This window comes from Triturus cristatus, chromosome 4_1 (genome assembly GCF_964204655.1).
Source record: "Triturus cristatus chromosome 4_1, aTriCri1.1, whole genome shotgun sequence".
NCBI classification, from domain to species: domain Eukaryota; kingdom Metazoa; phylum Chordata; class Amphibia; order Caudata; family Salamandridae; genus Triturus; species Triturus cristatus.
The window spans coordinates 405,112,550-405,128,409 of record NC_140585.1 but is presented as its reverse complement, the minus strand read 5'-3'; the positions used below and the strand labels follow the sequence as shown (position 1 = coordinate 405,128,409).

The 15,860-nt window shown below is 42.3% G+C and overlaps 1 protein-coding gene across 4 annotated transcripts in view; it reads left to right on the top strand.

Annotated features, from left to right (window-relative positions):
- The window catches only part of BEST3 (bestrophin 3), a 217,816-nt gene extending 204,240 nt beyond the window's left edge, over positions 1–13,576 (top strand). For all 4 annotated transcript variants that reach the window (XM_085652504.1, XM_085652501.1, XM_085652502.1 and 1 more), the window contains 2 exons: positions 4,716–4,867; positions 12,282–13,576. In XM_085652504.1, coding sequence (XP_085508630.1) covers positions 4,716–4,867; positions 12,282–13,161 — 1,032 coding nt within the window. In that variant the 3' untranslated portion in view covers positions 13,162–13,576. The remainder of the gene's footprint in view (positions 1–4,715; positions 4,868–12,281) is intronic.
- Positions 13,577–15,860: the final 2,284 nt, after the last annotated feature.

The window sequence follows — 15,860 nt, the reverse complement described above, 5'->3', positions numbered from 1 at the left end:
AATTATCGCCCCTTTTCCGTCCGAAAACTGCTGCAAAAGCGGCGATAATTTTTTATTGCCACATTGTTAATATGCCCCCAAATAGTCTAAGTGTTTTGTTTTTTCACCGTCAGGTAAATGAGTATAAAATAATACACTAAAATCTTAATTTTAATTGAAAACTGAATGCAGGTTAAACTAACCAGTGATACATGTACTCTTTTATTTAATGAAACCTCAGTTTGCAAATACCATTACTAAAGATATTTGTATGTTAAAGCTGAGCAACACATAATTGAACCCTAGTTGGTGCATTGGGAAAATTTGACCTTTGTATTTATAGTCCAGGCCACTGGAATTATGCGATTGTGCAACCAAGCCGTTTTTCTCATAAATATGGATTTGCTGCATTTGCCACATAATCCATCATCCGCTGCATAATTTGCAGATTTTTCTAGCTCAAACAATTCATAACTTTACTAAAAATGCAGCACCACGTTTTGCTGCACAGTGGAATGCCTTTAGCAAAGGTTGACTGGTCACCTTTCTGTTGCTTATTGCTATATGGGGTGACAAACTGGTACTTATGAGGGGCAATATGTGTCAGGACAGTGTTAACAAGTGTAGAAATGTCAAAATAATATAGCAATACAATCACAAAATGTTCCGCATTATGCTGCATAATTTGCCTTTTCTTGCAGCGTAATCTAGTCAACCCACTGTCCCATATTTTGTCCTTCTACTGCATAATTTCAGAGGCCCTGTTTATAGCGTTATGAGGTCTCTACCTGTGGAAGAAGGCACTGTGAACACATGCAGCAGCACTGGGGTTCAGGGATTGGAGGGGCCCACAGCATTACAATTATGACTGTCTCACTTTAAAAAACAAAAGGGAATGGGAGATTATTTTCCTTTCTAGCATTAGGATAGAGGGCACTCTTGTAGAAAAAGGGAGTAAATATGTTGGAGCTTTCTTTTCTGAAAGGGACCGAGGGCCTGTTTTAAGATTGGAAGGATGCTCCGGCATGGGGGGGCAGGAGTGAAAGATGCAGTTATCATTAGTGCAGAAAGTGTAGTTGTATTGGGGTCCAGGAGATTGAGGGGCTCATAACACCTCAATTATGGTGAGCAGTATTTTTGGGTCAGTACAGTTTGATACATTTGCTGTTTTATAAGTATCATGTTTAATGTGTTTTTTTGAGCTTAATAAAAAGTATTCCTGAAATGATCTTATAAGCCCCACCCCCTGCACTCAGCCATGTCCCTCCAGCTCCCATAATCCTTGCCATAAAAATTTTCAGGGGGCCTGACTACATTTTACTTAGGGGGCTCGGGCATACATGTTTGAAGATCTCTGCCCTAGAAGTATGTATGTCTCATTATGGGCAATGTGTACCCAGGAGCAAAGAAAGGCATGGTATCCACCATTGTTAACAAGGCTAGCCCCACTGGGGATATGGAACACACTATAGGCTGCTAGTATTGTCGGCACTGGACCCACAACAGAAGAAAGCAAGAACATAAATTTACAAGTGCAGCCCATCAAGCAGTCCCTGCCCGCCATGGTTGGTGGTTTCAGAGTGTGAGTCAGGTGGTTATGCAGTCTATGCTGCAGACTTCACATGACACTGAACAAAACCTTTTTGCACCCACACAAAAGTACCTACACAGGTGACAAACTGGCTATTCTAAATAATTCTCCCAGTTTTGGGGTCCCGGTAAAAGAGCATCCACAAAATTCTTTTAACCCTTTCGCGTCTTGGTCTTTTCCCCCCTGTGCTGGGGGCAATTTGCGCTTAGGCCCCTGTAACGTTTTGTCCACATAAGGTATTCACGCCAAATTTGCGTCCTTTTCTTCCAGCATCCTGAGAATTTTGAAGGTACCCAGGATTTGCTGATTCCCCTGGAGGGGACCCAGAAAATAGCCAAAATACAGCAACATTTTGGTTTTTTTCTGAAACATGGGGGAAAAGTGCTGTAGAAGAAAGCATCTGTTTTTTTCCCTGCATATGGTATCAACAAAAGGTTTACATTGCTGAAATCACCATCTTACCAGCTTATTGGGACAGGCAGACTTTTGTCAGAAAGCCAACATTTTCTACACAGTTTGGGCATTTTACTGGGCAATAACCTATTTTTCTTTTTTTGTGTGCTTTCAACCTCCTTCCAGTTAGTGCTAGAAATGGGTGTGGAAGCAATATTGGATCCTGGATAGCTATACATTTCAGACTACTAGACAAAATTCTGAATTTAGCAAGGGGTCATTTGTGTAGATCCTTCAAGGTTTTCCTATAGAAACTAACAGTTGAAATAATAAAATATTGAAAATTGAGTTGAAACAATTTGCCATTTGTGGCAACATTTTCACCTGTAACTTCTTCGAAGTATGGCTAAGTTTTGAAAGCAATATACCATTACATCTGCTGGACCCTTTTGGTTGTGGACTGGGCTGCAGGTTTTTATTGTGTACCGGGTGTATAGCAAATCATTTGGTAAAATAAAAAGAGTGAAAAATAGGTATCAAGGACACCTATGTATTTCTAAAATGGGAACAAAATATAGAGCTTAGAAGCAGTAGTTATTTGCACATCTCCGAAATTGTGGGTACCCATACTAGCATGTAAATTACAGGACATTTTTCAAAGTGACTTCTTTTTTACACATTATCTTACATTTGGAAGGCAGAAAACCTTTGAAAGTCAATAGGTAATAACAGCTGTTCTACAATTCTGTGTTCCCCTAAGTCTCCCGATACAAATGGTACCTCACTTGTGTGGGTAGGCCTTGTGCCTGCGACAGGAAATGGCCCGAAACCCAACATGGACATATCACATTTTTCTAGTGAAAACTCACCCTTTTTTCGCAATGTGCCTAGCTGTGGATTTTGGACCCTAGTTCAGTCGGCACCTGGGGAAACCTAGCAAACCTGTACATTTTTAAAACCTAGATACCCAGGGGAATCCAGGATTTAGTGACTTGTGTAGCTCTCATCAGGTTCTGTTACCCAGAATCTCTTGCAAAACGCAAACTTGGTAAAAAACAACTTTTCCTCACATTTCTGTGATGGAGAGTTATGGAATCTGCGTGGATCCACAAACTTTCCCCCACCCTGCATTCCCCAAAGTCTCCCTATAAAAATGGTACCTCACTTGTGTGGTTAGGCCAAGTGCCCTCGACAGGAAAGGGCTCAAAACACAACATGGATACATCACATTTTTCCACTGAAAACGGACCCTTTTTGTGCAATGTGCCTAGCTGTGGATTTTGTACTCTAGCTCTGCCGGCACCTTGGGAAGCCTAGCAAACATATACACTTTTTTAAACTAGACACCCAGGGGAATCCAGGAAGGGGCGACTTGTGGGACTCTCACCAGGTTCTGTTACCCAGAATCCTTTGTAAACCGCAAACTTTGTCAACAATAACACATTTTCCTCATATTTCTGTGATGTAATATGCGTGGATCCACAAACTTCAACTCACCCCACATTCCCCAAAGTCTCCTGATAAAAAGAATACCTCACATGTGTGGGTGGGCCAAGTGCCCGCGGCAGGTAAGGGCCCAAAACGTATTGTGGAGACATCAAAATTAATTATCACAAAACAACTTGGTTTTGCAAGGAGGGTCACCTGGGTTTTTGGCCTGGGTTATGGTTCACACTTTTTACAAAAAAATACATATTGATGACTATCACTGATGACATATTAGCTGAGGCAAAATGCCAAATGAAACAAATGATGAGGAAGATTGTCAGAATGTTACATTAATTGTGGGAGCAGTCAAAAATAATATAAAATACCTTCTAATACATTTTAGGATTCCATAGATCCCATTGAACATTTTCTTTTGTGGAAAATGTTGTCAGTACATACCCTGCATCAAAGATGCGCAATGATTGTATGATGTTACAGTGCATGCCTCAACAATGCATGCCTGAACGACGCGGTCTCAACTAGAACCACGTGTTTATCACGCATGCCTTTACCACGCAATTTCATGGTGAAGATATGATTGGTAAAGGGACATGTGTGGTAAAGATCACACCCCTGCCCTCAGCCCTCAAAACTATCCCTTTTCCCCTGCCCCGTTCTGAGCCCTAAACATTCACCCCATGCCCTAAAAACTATGACAACCCCAGCACCCTCTGCCCTGAGCCCTAAAAACTGTCCTCTACACCTGTAAACTGCCCCGACCCAACCCCCCTGCCCTGAGGCCAAAAACTGCCCAAGCCTTAAAAAATACCCAACCCACCCCCACCAGCCTGTGCCCTAAAAACTGAACCCTGTCCCTAAAACCGGCCTCCCTGCCCTATAAACAACCCTGACCCCCACCTGGACCCTAAAAACTACCTCACCCCAAAAAACTGCCCCACACCCCCCAAACCCTGGCCCCACTTACCTGGCTGCATCCTCTCCCAGTCCTTCCTCTTCCTGCCTGTCCATTTCAGCATCTAGACCGCGCACTGCTTTAACCACGCACGGAGAAGGCATATGCGTGGTTGTGGCAAGCGCAGTTCGGCTTGCAGGGAAACAGCACACATGGCTCAGCCCGCGTTGTTAAGGCTGTTTCCCATGTGCAACAGGTTGGGTTTTTTGTGCCCATGTATTGTTTTCTATTTTAATCCAAGCGCAATCTTTTTAGGCGATTAATACGTTTATTTTAGAGTTCCAGCACAGGCCGGATACCGCAGAGTATTACATGAGTAAGAACTGTGGTCTCATTTCTTTCATTTTCCAGGTGTCTCTTCTGGCCGTTGATGAAATGCACATGAATCTGCCAAAGATGAGCAAGGATATTTACTGGAACGACTCTGACATGCGGCCTCCTTACACCCTGGCAGCTGCTGATTACTGCATACCTTCCTTCCTGGGATCGACCAATGAGATGGGGTAACTAGCTCCTCGCGGAGGGTGGGATTCCAGTAACATCTAGTGATGCTAATTATTGCTCTTACTCTCTTTAAGCATCATTTCTTGCTGACTAGGCAAACATTGGTAAGAACTCATAACTAGTGTAAGTGACTGCCCCTGAGGTTAGCAGAGCTACAATAGTGCTGAATACATGGTGATTAAAAAGTTTAAACAATATTAGTATCCAAGGGAGTAGCCAAAAAATGTTAATACCCCCCACTTGTGTCATACTTCTATTCACACTAAGGGTTCTATTAGGATGTAGGGCGGATTGCCACCGCCCGCATGTTGGTGGCAATCCGCCCTACAACACACCTCGCCTGCCACCCATTTCCCCCCGCCATATTAGTATGGCGGGGGGACCCCGGTGGATGGAAAGACCATCTGACGGTTTTCCGCCGGTCACACAGGTGACCGAGCGGAAAAGGGGCCTGATATGGTGGCGGTGTCCGCTAGACACCACCATCCATATTAGGAAGGCAGCGGGAAGCAGCCTTTCCATGGTGGCGTTGCCGCCTCGGAAAGGCATGCGCATTGTGCTTTTGGGGGCCCGTTGCAGGCCCCCTGGGTATTGGGGGGTTGGGTGGTGCACCTACATTGCACACAGTGCATTCCCAGCATTGTGGCGGGCGGTGCTGTGAGCACCGCCCACCACAATGCTGGGAATGGAGGATGTCACGGTGGGGGTGGCATCCTAATTGCAGGTGCGGGACCGCCGCACCACTGGCGGCCGGTCCCAGCACCGCTAGGGTGGCGGGCAGACTGAAGTCCACCCGCCATCCTAATAGGCCCCTAAGTGTACAAAGTGATGAAACCTGAACCTCGTTAGGCGAGCGCCTTTCCCTCTTTCATCCATCCTTCCACCCTTCTATCTATTCATCTATTCATGTTTCGTTCTTCCACTCATCCGTCCGTCCATGTTTCCAACCATTCGTCCTTTCACCCTTCATCTGTCCTTCCTTGCACCCTTCCATCCTGTATTTCACCTTTTCTTACTTATTTCCTTTCAAGTGTCCTTCCTTATACCTGCCCTTTCCTCTCCCGTTCTTTCTTTCCTCTTCCTATCAACCAATCTACCAATCTTGTGTCTCGAATCCTTACTTTTCTTTCTTATCTTTCACGTTTTCTATTTGCCCCACCCACGTTGTTCCAATCAGGTCAGCCTACCTCCCACACCCCTCTGTTCATGTATTCCTAACAGTGTTATCTATGAGCATTCTTCTGCAGGCCTGCAGACAGAAGAGCCTCACAAACAACCAACTAAAGTTTTAGTCCAGCACAGTTCAGCAGTGCCTGGTGCCCTTCGGTAACCCCCGCTGAAGCTGCGTAACTGGGGGATTCCCTCTGCCGCTTAAAGTATCCTCTATGGTGTGTAGGCTTTGGAGACTATAGTATGGGCTTTAAACCCTGAAGTAATGTTGTTTACATTTGACCTGTGTCAGAAGGTGCTCCTCCCAGACATTGGTTGTTTAAATTGTTTGTGAAGCCAGCAGGAGTGGTAAATACATGAGTGTTATTAGCTAATTATTTCTGAAACAAATTTATCTGGTGTTTTAATGGGGCAAAGTGATGCACATTTTCTGTTTTTTAGTGAGATGGGGCTACCGTTTCATTAGAACATTCCTGGTGTGTGTAGGAAAATGCCTATAGAGCACGCGTTCCAAGGATTTGTGGGAGTCCGTATCAGGGCAATGGCGGAGTGCACTCACACATGCAGTCTGAGACATTAACGATATAACTCATTATGGAATTGCTGAATGATTAGGGATGGAAAATCTCGAATGCATTAGAAAAATAGAAAAGGAGACTGATAGTTTGAGCCGCTACTGAGTAGGTACTGGCAGAGGTATGCCTTCCTGAGTGAAATGTGACGTATTAGAAAAGCAACTGAACATTAGCCATGACTACATTGATAATCATTCCCTGCCAACATACATTCTTAAAATCAAACCCTGCATGCAGGCTAACTTTTAAAGATTGCAGAAAAAATATAGAACAAATATTGTGTGGACAAAATATTGTGTCAAGAATATTGAGTACAAAAAAATTGTGAAGGTAGGTCTCTATAGATAAGCAAAGTTTTTCTATATATAACTCCATGTATAAGTTCCTTAACACATATATCTCTCTAAGCTATTTAGATGTAATAGTAAACCTATACTTACTTATTTGCACTTACCTTCTCGATATTTTGGTCCTTGATATTTTTGACACAATAGTCTGTCAACATGATATACATGTTTCCGATATTGTCAGTGATCCTTTTAAGGTGTGCAGACAAAATATTGGAGAAAAGATATTGTACAGACAAAATATAATGTCAAGAATATTGAGGACAAAAATATTGTGAAGGTAAGTTTCTATAGGTAAGCAAAGTTTTACTAAATAACTCCACATATATGTACCTTGACAATATATATATATATATCATCAAGGTACGTAGATGTGGAATTAAGAATAGTAAATCTATACTGACCTATTTACACTTACCTTCTCTCTCTGTTGGTCCTCAATATGTTTGACACAATATTCTGTCAACACGATATCTGTGCTTCGATGTTCTGTCATTGATCCAAATTTTAACATCCTAATGGAGCCTAGGAAGATGCAAATCTATGTGGCCCAAAAACAGATCATATTTGGAAAAAATCTTATTACCTCCCCTTCTAGGATTCAAATTTACCCCAGCTCTCAAAGAAAAAGAAAAATCCATAGTTCCTCAATATGATATCAGTCATAAAGAAAGCTCTTCCTTTACTTTGACAACATCAGAAGGGTCTGGTGTTTGGGACATACCATGCTCTTTACACTGAACTCTCTACAACACTGTCACACAGGGCACAGGTGACTCAAATTGCAACAGTAAAGCTGGTTTGTGGCTTGAAAAAGTGGGAAAATGGCACTGCTTCCCCTTAAAAAACAGATCACTCTTAAAGTAGCTGGTTTGATTTGTAGGTATCTATTTGAATGGTACTTGGCTGCGTAGCCTCCCAAATAAGAAAATATGATCCATTTCAATCAATCAACAGCTCGAAAGGACACTACATCTTTACAGCCATGTTCAAACTCACTTCCGAGAGCAATCACATTGTGATCTTGCTCACAAATCTGATTCCCTGGTCTTAGCTTCTCTAAACATCATGAGTGCTTGGGTGGCCTGGGGTTTGCCCAAATAATCTCAGCACCAACACACTGCACAGGTCACTCACTCGCTTGATGCATTATTTATTAAAGAGGTCAATGAACATTCGTTTTGCATTTTCACCCTCCATCACTGCATATGTATTAAACACAAGATATGGATGGAGTGACCTTGCAAAACTAATCAGTCTACTCAACAACTGGCAAGTTGTGAAGGGTCACGAATGATCACTTTTAGATGCATTATTCTTTTTGTGAAGGTTTGCTATCTTCTAAACTTCAGATGGCAAAATCTAGACTGCAATCTCACATTGCTCCTTCATTTAACAGTGAACTTACATTTTTGAAGCATTAAAGATGTTGACTTGAAAGCCAGTGGAGAGAATATAGATGTGAGGAAGATATGCAAGACTGTCTTCAGCTCAATTATCTCACCTATAATCGTGATGCACCAGCTCCAACAACATCTGGAGAGCATCAACTGCCTTTTCATTTTTCTGTCTGGGTTTCATCCACACGCCTGAGCGTGCACAGTGAGGGTTTTGGATTACCATCTTGAGATGAGTGGATGTAGGAGCAGACAGCCTCATAGTCATGCTGAACCTGCCCACATCCATGAACCATCAGATTCAGCTGGATAGGATGTAGGCCAGGCCTTTAGCCATCACTCAGTACAGCTATTTTCTGCAACAGGGATCTCAGAGAGTACCTCTAGGATGTACCCATCCTTGCCTGCCTCTCATGATTGTATTATCCCACAGGGTTCTATCATGTCCCCAGTGCTGTTGGTTATCTTCATGGCTCCTCTGTTTGACTTGTTCATATTCTCAGATGACACTGTAGTGTAAATACCTGTCTCAAAGAGCATGCCACTTCCTTCTCTGCCCTGAAGGATCTGCTCACTAAGGTACAAAGATGGATTCTTTAGCACCTGCTTCAGTTGAATAGAAAGAAGACTGTGCTTATTTTCTCCGAATTAAGAGCCCGTATTACCCAGGAGGAGTTTTTTCTTTCACCACTACTGAATCACTCACTAAGCCTGACCAGTATGGATAAGTGCATGTGCTTACATTCAGCAGTGGTATTGGGATAATGTTTCCATCTTCTAGTTAGACTGAAACCTATTTTTCCCTTAATTTCACATGTGCATGCTATATAAGTTTATTGAGTCAGTCAGTCAAGTAAGATGTTACAGCAAGACCATGATGATAGGACCATCACTCTGCTGTCCGTTTTTATTACTTTATCCCTCGTCATGCATCAGCAATATAAAAACATTTACCTCTGGAACCTTTAAAAAATGCAGGAAGATAACCACAAATATGAGCTACTTAACTAAATCCCTAAAATTCTAGTATCTGACCAGTAGCATTATATGAAGAGAAGATGTGTGCAATTGGATCTGAGAATCTTTTTGAACAACAAATTGCACTGGGCAGAGCTCTTCACAATATACTAAAATTCGACCGCATTGTATTTATACTTTGCAGACACACTTCTTAAGTAGTTATCAACCTTGGCCTTTGCGTGTGTCATAATTCCGATAAATCAGACGAGCTTCTCAAAACTAACCGGCATCACAAATAAGATGTTGACCATGGGAAACTATGGCGTAAATTGGCAAACTGGAACATTTTATCGGCCCTCCTGAACATACTCATACTTCTACACACGGATACATGTGTGAAGATTATGCTGGGCACTGGATCACATCTCTATAGACAAATCCCAGCTACCAAAGCTTTGAAGTAGGGGTGTTTGCTTGCACTCACCCTGTTCAATCTTTTTGTTGAAGATTTGACACAGAAGTTAAACATCAGTGACTCTCTTGCCCATGAACTAGGTGACATAGTCCCCTCCAGCCTCTTTTACGCAGACAATTTGGTTTAATTAAGTAATGCCCACGTAGGACCGCAGCGCTTACTGAATATTATGCTGAAATACTCTACAGAAAATGGCCTGGCAATCAAACAACACCATGTCAATCAACAACACAAAGAGAAGGACTCCGCGCTAGTACCCTGACAGGAAGCATTTCGGCTTGGTAGAAGAATATAAGTACCTTGGTGTCATCCTAGATAAAGATGGGTCATTTGTTACCCAGAAAGATGCAATGAAAAGGAAAGGCATTGCATTGTCCATAATCTTTAAAAATGTAAAGGAGAAACTATCTACCCGAACTCTGACACCACTCCTTCTAATAATCCAAGCAAACCTGCTGCATACCATAGCTTACGGGAGTGGACCTCTGAGAGGGATGGATGCTACGTGGCTGGACAACATCATGATCAGAACCCACAGAATGTTTTTCACCTCCCCAATTACAAGGCTGAAATATGGTCTCCATTGACAGCTGAAATAGAATCAGGAATGTCACTCCCAACACCTTGACTTTCCATTTATGGAAGGAGACACATAATAGGGACACTTGTGCTGCCAAAGCATACATTAAGGACTCGCTAACTGTAACTGTGTTAAGCCATCTCTGAGAAATGTCTACTAGTTCTCTGTGCTTGAAAAAATTGGTCAGCCAAACTCACAAATAGCTCTCTGTGTGACAGAATAAGTCAATTTTAGCTAGAAGAACCCACGCATGGCTAGTTTTGAATCAAGATTCAGCCACTTCTCAAACTTATCTTTATAATGGGTTCAGTAATAATGTCAAAGAAATGTATTTTAAATTCCGTCTTAGTCTACTTCCATCGCTGCTGCATCTACTTCCATGGCAGCAGAATACAGGTTTGAGCAATTGCCGTTTATGCCACAAAGGCACAGAGGACTTGTGACATTTTAAATAAATGTAAAAGTGTGTGGAAAAAAAATTCTATATCCTTTTACTTTAGGAGAATGAAAGCAAGAAGAAAGCTATATTCTTGGATGGGATATTCTTAGGAGCAAAACCTTTGAAGCATCCATTCTTTGGACACATAGAGGTGGCTGATTCATTTACGAGTACAGGAGACAGTACCACAGAAGTATTATTTTATGTAATTTCACAGGTCTTTGTGAATTGGCCACAAAATGTCCAGTTCACCAATAATAAAATGGAAGAGAAGGCACAGACTTTTCTTTTTGTAGTAACAGCATATGAGTGTTCCCATTTTAGATGTTTTGGGGCAAACTTACAAAGGCCTGTAAGAGTATGTAGAAGAGTCCTGCAGGAGATGTGCTTCACTCCAAAATGATTTTGTGAATAGGTCCATTTATGCATCAATCTTGCACCCATGTAGGATGGAACTAATTATGGATTCCTGTAAAGCAGGCAACATTTGTCTATTTAGTACTACTTCTATATTTTAATAGGTTAAAGCACCCGTTTTCCAATTCCTCTTCCCACCTTCACTCCTATAGAGATCATTACATAACCCTTAGATGTAAAATACTCCAGTCGCCGCAAAGTGCTGATAGAAAATAAACAGCTGTAATAATTGAATTGAACAACATACAGTACAAAGTAGATTTGGCTAGAGAAACTATCAAAGCAAACACAAGGAGATGATGGACGGAGTGATGAAACTTTTCAGACACTCACCCCCAGTCACAGATATAGGTTGAATCCATCACTGTTCTTTAGCTCACTTTGCCACCCCAGTTCAGACACAGCTATATGCAAATCAGTATTGACCCTGTGGCTCATGGGAACAGTGAAGCCTGAACTGCCAAGCCATGTCTTCCCTGGACTGGAGGCAAGCATCCTGGGACTGGTTTCGGGGTAACACCCCTCATCAGCCAGGCTAGCTTGAATCCAGTCCCTTGCTCACTTTGCCATTGGATTCAAGCTAGCCTGGCTGATGAGTGGTGATACCCCGAAACCGGTTCCAAGATGTTTGGTTCAGGTCCAGGGAAGACCTAGCTTGTCAGTTTGGGTTGGACTGTTCCCATGAGGCATAAGGTCAAGGCTGATTTGCATATAGCTGGGTCTGAACTGGGGTGGCAAAGTAAGCCAAAGAACGATGATGGAGTCAACCCAGATCTGTGACTGGGGGTGAGTGTCTGAAAAGTTTCAACGCTCAGTCCATCATCTCCTTGTGTTTGCTTAGAGAAACCAATCTGGAAAAATTAATGAGTGCAGCGGAAAGGTTTTCTTTCCGAACCCTTGTGTAAGTAAACAGGTGTATGTCCCACCACAGTTTCTGTGCATGCAAATTAGATAAGCATTTGAACTATTAGGGCTTGGGGTGAATTACGATATTTAATTGTTGGTAATAAACTGTTGAACTTCAATTTAAATATTTTATTCTCATGTTCACAGATTACCCGATTCTGCATTTTTACGAGGGGAGGATTCCATATGGGATGATGAGAGACAAAGACGACAGCCTTCAGTGCTGAGACGAGTCAAGCGCTTTCTCAGTGCTCATGAACATTCCGACTTGTCACCTCGAAGGGCCTTCAGCCGACAAGACAGTGAACTTTCAAATATATTTTTTCCTACAAGTGACAGGAACCACATCCCAAGTCATCACGATAACTCTAGCAGGAATAAGCAATTTGTTATAAATGCCAAGAGACTGGATCAATCCGACAGGAACTTAAAACCTCCCTTGCCTCACGGGGACCTATCGATCATTGAGGAATCTGGAAAATCTGATACATCAACCAGTCCGAAGTCGAGTGTGTATGAACCCATGACTTTGGACCCACCTATGGTAGTTGTCACGTCACGTGAGGACCCACGATTCCGTATTGACAGTTTTGTGGTATCCACTAGCCACCCTCAGACACAGAATGCCCTACCAATGAGAAATCTGGATTTGAACTCCAACACTGCCACAGATCAACCTAATCTACTACAAATGGATGATGAAAAGGAGGAGATATCAGTGGCTGGAGGGCAGAGCACTGCCCTCTTAAGTGAAGGCCAACAAGCTGGAGGCTTGGAGGGTCAGACGAAGACCCAAAAACTGATTGTACAGGAAGATCAAAGTTCCAACCAATCAATAAGCACCAAACCAGACAAACCTGCTTACACATTACCCCCTTTGACAATTTCAGAGAAACCGTCATCATGCAGTGGCACTACCTCGGCTGCTAAAGACGCTGACGAAATGTATACTATACTTAAACACCTGGATGCTAAAGAAACAGATATTGTTGAGTTTGGCAGTGAAAAAACTGAAGGACATTATTGATTTAATTGTGAGTTTGTTTGAGAGACAACTCTTTTTGTAATAAAATCAGTTTGTTACTTCACTGGTACAGCTCTTCAATCTAAAGTTTGAAAACTTCCACATTCGAGAACATTTCAAATCAAAAAGCAAATTGTGTACACAACCACCACTAGTGAGAGCTGAAGGCCAAGAGCGGAATATAATGAGGCAGTATGCTGTCACTGGGCAATATTTTCCATAGTGCATTGCTAATATATGCCTTTAGTATCTCCAAAGAGAGAAGTAATTTATGGATCCAGTTGGTGGATGCTGTCTCAGAAGTGTTTTTCCAAACGTGCTTATCTAGCAGGGAATAGAGGAGATGTAACTGTGCAGTAAATTCTGTCAAAGAACTACAGTCCTCTATTTCTTGGAAAGTACAATAAATTGCATTCGATAAGATCGTCACTGAATTATTTTCATCCCCAGCATATGTATTTCTGTACATGATCTTGCTTTGTACCTATATATTCAGTCTACTAACTGGTGCCATTTTGCTTTGAACTTGCAGATTTGTCTGAAGGTAGTCACCACACCTTCATTAACAGTAGTTGATAAATTGTGGGCCCAATAGCACCACTCTCTGTTTCGTACACTCTTCTTATTAAATCATGGTATCTGAGCCACTAAAGAATGACTTGGAGGGCAAGGCAAACAATAAGGAAAACAGGCCCGCTGCTGGGATCTCATGAACCAAAGTTGTTACGTTCTGTTTTGACTTGCTTTCCATCATTGTGAACTAATTGTACTGTAATATTAAGTAGGCATAGTGAAAAATATTGAAATAAATGCCTAATATTCCTTGGGATTGCTTTTCCTGGAAAGTAAGCGGTCAGAATGGGTATACCAGTATATGTATATATTTCCAAACTTATCACCGTTTCAGGAGTATGAAATGAGAAAATTGGTCCAGAGGTGAGAAGGGCAAATGGGTTGCAACTGTCAGTACATAATCCTTATGAGTATTGATTGAGGACCTGCTGTGGCTGGTTAATTTTTCTCTGGAAATGAACATAAGAACAAATTGTCAGGTTTGTATTCTTATAGACACTAAATGAAGACCAGTTGGCAGCCTTTCATTTTTCTGAATGAGGTGAAGTGATAAGGTGGTTGTCAGTCTTCCATCTGTTCTCAGGTGACAAAGGACTTATTGTCAGTTTTCATTATTTGCTTTGAGACAAAATGTGAACTACTATGTCTTTCATCATTCTGGAGATGACATGAAACCCACCTGTCAACTTTCCATCCCCTGAAAGATAAAATATTTCCCAATCATTCATTGGTTGTTCTTCTGGAGTTAAATTTACATGTAGTTGTCAGCCTTTCAGAGAATCTCCTGTTGGAGATACAGTAATAATTTCCATTATTTCAGCCTTTTGAACGAGATAATGTGAGCACTTACCTTTCTTACCATTCATTCTGTTACTGTAATTCTACTTCCTCCTCCCAGTGCTTACTACATGAGTTATGTTCACGCACTGGAATAAGCACATCACAGCATACTTAGTCGAAATAAAATCCACTTCCCCTTCCAGGTGTTCCTGTACATTGACTAGCGAAGCGGCCCAACACACTGCGGTCAAAGCTATGCACATTGCATAACGAGTAGGAGAATCATCAGAACTGGAATGGGGAAGTAAAATTGGAATAATGGGATTACACATTAAGTAATTGAAGCATTACCTCTTCATCCCTTCCTCATCCCACTCTTGACATCATGAATATTAGAATGCATGGGTGAGATCAATCGTCTGTTAAGGTAGCCAGCCAGAAAAGGTAGATTCCAGATACAAAGAAGGCAAACAAAGTTCAAAGCACCAGTCTCAAAGCAAGCCAACTAGCACCAGAAGCTCAAAAGGCTGAAGGTACACTAAGTGCACTGAGAAGAGCTACCCCAAATAGGAGATGGCCGCAGAGGTGAGTCACAAGTTGTAAAAATAGAGTCAAGTAACCCAAAGTCAGCCACCATCCAAGAAACCAACAACCAGAGATGCAGAGAATGAGAGGGATATGGTGGTATGGTGTACGAGCAGGGATGCCAAATGAGAAGATCTAGATCTAGCTTTAAGACAATATACAGAGGCCACTAACACACACTTAAACCCACCCTTGGGAATGTAGAGGGGGCTACGAATAGGTACTTCTCCACATCCAGCACAATGTACAAGAGCACTTAGGCCTACATGAGGTACCAAGGGCAAACCAAGAAGTTAGGCCGATGTTATCCCAAAGCAAGGCAGACATTGACCTACAAGGCATTAAAATGGCCCAGCACACAGAAGAGGAGGATCCAACCCAGTGGAACAGGCATGCTAGGGTAAGAAACCCCAGGAAAGATCTAGCGGAATCATATCCCACACAAAGGTCAGAACCTGGAATGGTATTAAAAGACACAGACCACATACCAGTCAAGTGCATCACCTCCAGAAGACAAGTCAGTATGGCAGAGAAATACCAGAGAAGCTGTGAAAAGGACGTGAATAGACCCAGTCAGAAGTAGGTTCTGTCTATGCCAAGCGTCCAACCAGAAGCAAAGATCAAAGCTCATGAACAGACCCTATACCAAGGGGCGTGGCCAACAGGGATAGGATGGCGGATGCACTCTGCTGAGGCTCCGCACTTGGACCCTATTATCTGGCCTAAATCTTCGTTACTGGCAACCATCGGCTCATGTAAAGCTC